The 5359-nt window shown below is 37.0% G+C and overlaps 2 protein-coding genes across 2 annotated transcripts; both read left to right on the plus strand.

Moving 5' to 3' along the window:
• Positions 1-55: 55 nt before the first annotated feature.
• Positions 56-2692, plus strand: LOC105564274 (leucine-rich repeat extensin-like protein 5). The gene is made up of 6 exons (XM_012016534.1): positions 56-403; positions 1203-1625; positions 1804-1866; positions 1950-1994; positions 2081-2128; positions 2206-2692. Exons 1-6 carry the CDS (start codon positions 340-342, stop codon positions 2346-2348), a joined length of 786 nt encoding a protein of 261 aa, XP_011871924.1. The 5' UTR covers positions 56-339; the 3' UTR covers positions 2349-2692.
• A 1671-nt stretch (positions 2693-4363) lies between these two features.
• On the plus strand, positions 4364-5321 carry LOC105564310. Its single transcript, XM_012016595.1, has 3 exons — positions 4364-4437; positions 4625-4847; positions 5039-5321. The coding sequence occupies exons 1-3, from the start codon at positions 4364-4366 to the stop codon at positions 5273-5275; spliced, it is 534 nt and encodes a 177-aa protein (XP_011871985.1). The 3' UTR covers positions 5276-5321.
• The last annotated feature ends 38 nt before the right edge of the window (positions 5322-5359 follow it).

Genomic DNA, 5359 nt, shown 5'->3' on the forward strand with positions numbered 1-5359 from the left:
CGCGCCAGAAATCCCGCAATCTCTGATCACTGCTGCGCAGTCGTGCTAAAAGAATGAATCACTGCAAAAACTGCTGTATCCGATGCCTAAAAGAACGCACCCAGACTGTGTCTCACTGTTACCAGCCAGAGATTTCGTCCTCCTCCGCTGCCATCCATCCTGACATTCCCTTTCCCCCCGCCGTATCCGTTAACCTCACGGTTGGACCGGCTCACCCCTCACAGTACCCTCACAGTACACCCCATATGTTTGTGTGTAACTGCCTACAATAGAATTTAGTTTCAAGTCACGAAGGTCACGTCTTTTCTTAAAAGCATATAAGCACGGATTCAGCATCTTATGACGAACATGATAGTGAAACATTTTTTCCTCGTTTTGGCAATCACGCTCTTGCTATACGTCGGTAAGCGCTGCTCCTTTTACTTCATCGCGCATTTCATAACTATTTCAGGAAACAAATCAGGAAAGAGTGAAGCGTGTGTCATGAATCATTTTATACGCGGGGAAGAGAATATTTTACGTGTACAAATTCGATAAAATCACTTCTTATTATTAGTGATTTTAAAAAAGATTATTTCAAATTTACATACATATTTGTAACAGGACAAAACTGCGATTATTTCGAAAGTTTTTATGTTTAGAGAAAATGAATACAATGTTGCATCGAGATAACTTTTAATAATAGAATATACGATGATAGGAAATATAATTATTTCGAGAAATGTATATGTGTAAAGATTAATAAAGCGCATAAAGAGGAAAGTAATCGTTAAAAAGGCACGTACAACATACTACTGTAACGTTGACCAGATTATACCGATATCTCGAATGACCATTGTGACCCCGTGATAAATAACATTAAAAATTATACCGACCCAATTTTAAATGTGCAGATATCGAGCAGCATAGATACAAAATAAATTTGTCCACGTATAATCTTCTTCTCATTTCTGTTTTATATTTTTAACGTCAATTTCAATGTTACATATTCTCAACGTCAATTTTCGTTTTTATTCTCAAAAGCATTCGCGAGAAGTTAATGCTCGATAAACATTTTTTCACCTACAAATATACCTGTATAATATATATTTTTATATAATAAATTTTTACTGGGTGTACAATAATATTGCATGTGTGCACTAAATAGTTTTATTTGCATGGAGTAATCTAAGATTCGATAATTCATTAATTCTATCCTTCAGGAAATAGTGAAGCAGGATGGAAATTTTGGAAAAAGGAAGAGACCACTACTACGACGACGACTACGACTACCACTATACCGTCCGTACAATCCGTTACTCCGAGGGCTACAATCATTGGAGGACCGACAGTGCCAGCTATAAACCCCGCTAATTCGGGACCGACAATTGGCCAGAACGGAGCTCAACAAAATGTACGAAATAACGCGCGACCCAATCGACCTAATCCAGGGACCGAAGTCGGTCTGGATATTGTTGCGCCGAGGCCAAACAGCCCGGGAATCGGCGGTGGAAATGGCCAGACTTATCGGGATTGGGCTGTGGATTTCGCGGGAGCTGGGGAGCCAGCACGAAATCAACCATCGAGAACACCTGGTCAAGGATTGGCGATTAACGGTGATCAGACGCGGCCCAATTCATCTACAGGTTGTTATTTTGTACGAATAGCATTTCCTTGCGAGCCATAATTTAAAAAAAAAATTGGACAAATATTCGAGTCTTAAATTCACATTTCCATGTATTGCTCACACCAAGTTAATATTTTACCTGAGATATTATAATTATGCTAATAATTTGAATACTTACAAATTATGTAATATTTTAGATTCGAGGCCAACATTGGTATCGGGAAATATACCGATTCAACCGACGCAGCCATCAGTAGCAGGTTTTATATGATTTAATTTAAGGGATTTCAAAGAAAGTTGAATTTTTGGTGTCAACAAGAATCAGTTTGACTCATTTTTACAGGCTCTAGAAATACGCCTCAACCCCTGCCTCAATCAACAAGTACAGGTTACCGTCTGATAATTACTAATGTAGAGTCAAGATTTTAAATATAAAATGTTATATAAAATATAATAAATATTGAAACTTTATAGTGCCGAAGCCGACTTCCGTGCAGTCCGTTCATCCTCACATAACGCCCGGTAAATTTCTCTACACACGTTGACTCAGTCGCTGCAGTTTCAGTAAAAATCTCAAATAAAATCTAATACATGTTCAGGATCTACTACTGCAACACCACCCGCTAGAATCGACCAGAACAATAGACCAAATAGATGGACCTATAGTGGACCAACGTGGGCTGATATCGTCGCTGAACTGCTGGGAATATGTGCCTCTGGGGGCGGATGCTTCTGCTTCTGAGCCCAAAAATTGTCATTGCTGCTAGTATTAAATCCTAATCGAGATGTCGCTTCCGTTCCACGACAGCGTTTTCACGTACACAGTATGAGTGTATATTAGTAGACCCGGTGTGAGTGTATATATTAGTGTACCATGAAGAATAGAGATATTCTTCATGATTTATCCCCTCCCGACTTCTGTTTATTAATAGTTTATCTACCGTAGCGCCGCCGGTGTACATATTTTGAACTACCACAGAAATCGAGTTTTGGTCTCATTCTCGAAAGCATTAGTTGAGCCTCCTTATCTCTATTCTTCATGATTTTGCTGAAAACGTAATGAAATTTGCTGAAATTTGGTTGAAAATCTCTTACAATTGACCCAATTTCATTATCATTTCAGCAATATTTCAATAAAATTTCATTGAAAATTCAGCGAAATGTAGTAAAACTTAGTGAAATTCATTGAAATTCAATAGAAAATCATTTTAAATCAGAGTCTATTTTTGATTAAATTTAATTATATTCAATTTTAGGAAAAGGTTTTTCAGCAAGATTCATTGTAATTAATTAAAATGGATGCAATGAAAATACACTGTACTAACCCAGTAAACACTTAGCATCAGATATATTATATTAATGTCATAATAACGTACTAAAAAATATAAATGCAATATGACACTACATATGTTATATTGCATTAATATTGTTGAGTGCGAAATTATAACATTAATGTAATAAAACTGATGCTCAGTGTTAACTGAGATTATATAACATAATAAATCTTTTCATGAATATTTATTTGCTTCTCTCTTCAATTCGTCAGAACATATTTTTAATCTGTTCGTTTTAATATCACACATATTTTGGCTTTTGTGTCTACACTTATAGTATTAAACTGTACAATAAAATAAATGAAATCATTTTAACCCTTAGAAGTCACACCTTTTTTTCGAACAAATCAGTCACACTGAGTCAATTTGACCCAAGCCAATTTTCAATCAGGTGCTGTTTAAAAGCTATTAATTATATTAACTTGAAAAATTATGGAATAAACTTCGAACATTGAAGGATATATTTTTCATTATCAAAAATTAATATTTTAAGTAACATTAAGTTGAAAAAAATTTTTTAATTTGAAGAAAATGACATTTTGTATAAAAAGCCTGGGTCATTTTGATCCAGTGTGACTTTTAGGGGTTAAACGCGTGAATGTCACGCCGCGCGCCGATAGGCGCGTTTACGTCACGCCGCGTCGCGTCTGCGCTCGCAGCGAAACGCGGTTAAGAGGACCCGTCGGCCATCTTTTTTGCCGACACACACACAGTCAAATACAGTTTTTGCGATTGTTACTCTTTTCACTAGCTTTTAGGCACAAAATAATGCCGGGATAAATTGCGGACCGCACAACGGAACATTTTCAACTTGAAACACTCGGTTCCGAGGTCTAATAGAAAAGATATTGGTATTTGAAATTTTCAAGTTTTTATTCGCGAACGATTTGAATTTGGCTTTATAAAATTGCAAAATTCTTCCGCGCGACTGAAGCACGCGTAAAAGCAAAGCCGGGATTTGACGACTTTGTATTAAAAAAAAAACGAAGAGAAATTAAAAATATCACTTTATAAAGGGACAGGTTTTTGCTTGCGTTGTCGAGCCATTTTGGTGCACGAGTCGTTAGATATTTGTGCGCAAAATTGAACGTTAATACATGAGCCCAACCACTTGCGTGCAGAAGCACAGACTAAACACATCTCACGGGCGAAACTTGGGCAAATCTCGTACAAGTTTGCATGCAAAGTTCTTGCGCGCAAGAATTGTCTGGGCGACACTCTATCAATCCCACCAATATGAAATTAGCGGCGTGCAATTATCGATAATGAAAAAAAGACAAAGAACACAACTCAAAATGTAAATTGGCAATTATCAAAATTGTAAGCACGTTAGTTTTACGTCTCTCAAAATTTTGGCTCTTATCAAAATTTCTCCATGTATACACAACTATAAATTTATCTACCGACATACTGGATTGACGTAATGTCTGCAACGAGAACTTTAACTGGCAAGCCAGACGTTCGCGGAGTAAAATCTGCAGTGACCACATCGAAATAGTTAGTTTAATATTATATTTACTATCCACGCTCGAACTAAGAAATCCTTTGTTAAACCGTCGAAGAAAAATATTTTCATTAATTGTACGGCAATACGTTTATAATAGAAGATATCAGTCGTATCACATTTTTTTTCACAAGTCAAAAACTCTCGCGTCAAACCTTTGAATCCTGTGGAATTTTCCAGTCGCCAAGATGCGCAGATACCAAAGGGGCAAAAAGAAAAAACGGAGCAAAAAATAACACCTACGATTATACATATAACAATACAAGCTGCACCGGACAAAATTCGTACTGAAAAAAAGAGATCGAAACGAAAGCTCGCACCTGATACGGGGAGTGTCGCTTGCGTAAGAGACTCTTCGACAGATATTCCGGATAAAGATGAAAGAAAACCCGATCGACGCGAGGTCAGTAACGCGAATGTAATGTAACAAGCGAGAATGTAATTTTGCAAGCGGGAATATGAGTATCTCATTCTAAGTAGCGCGTGTCCAAAATCTACGTTATTATTTTTCCAAACTACATCGTCGATTTATTGTCGCTATGTTATATAAAATAATTTTTTCCCCCATTGTCAATATTTGTCGAATTAACGCAGAAGATACGTCGTGTGATTTTCCCGGAAATGCGCGGAGGCATACTATATTCCAGATGTTGGTGCTTGCATAGAGACGGCCTCCAAGATCATTGTCCCTTGTCGCAATGTCAAGGGCAACCGGAATGTCTAGTTAAACCGTGGGCTGCCTGTCCTCCAGGAAAATTTGTCAGGTCACGTCATCCAGAATTGTATCCAAAAGCATCTGACGCCAGTTACAAACAATATGAGTCTCTTTAAAAAAAATTGAAAAGTAGAAAAAGGAAAAAATAGATATCGAAATCCTTTGAATATTATTCAATACGCAAATTGCACTATATATTA

The sequence above is a fragment of the Vollenhovia emeryi genome, unplaced genomic scaffold, assembly GCF_000949405.1.
Source record: "Vollenhovia emeryi isolate VEMERY1.0 unplaced genomic scaffold, V.emery_V1.0 DF939167.1, whole genome shotgun sequence".
NCBI classification, from domain to species: Eukaryota; Metazoa; Arthropoda; class Insecta; order Hymenoptera; family Formicidae; genus Vollenhovia; species Vollenhovia emeryi.

Coding starts and splice junctions, on each gene's coding strand:
- LOC105564274 (XM_012016534.1), top strand. CDS start 340: ATGACGAACATGATAGTGAAACATTTTTTCCTCGTTTTGGCAATCACG. Junction 404..1,202: donor CACGCTCTTGCTATACGTCG/GTAAGCGCTGCT, acceptor TCTATCCTTCAG/GAAATAGTGAAGCAGGATGG. Junction 2,129..2,205: donor TCATCCTCACATAACGCCCG/GTAAATTTCTCT, acceptor ATACATGTTCAG/GATCTACTACTGCAACACCA.
- LOC105564310 (XM_012016595.1), top strand. CDS start 4,364: ATGTCTGCAACGAGAACTTTAACTGGCAAGCCAGACGTTCGCGGAGTA. Junction 4,438..4,624: donor GCAGTGACCACATCGAAATA/GTTAGTTTAATA, acceptor GGAATTTTCCAG/TCGCCAAGATGCGCAGATAC. Junction 4,848..5,038: donor GAAAACCCGATCGACGCGAG/GTCAGTAACGCG, acceptor GAATTAACGCAG/AAGATACGTCGTGTGATTTT.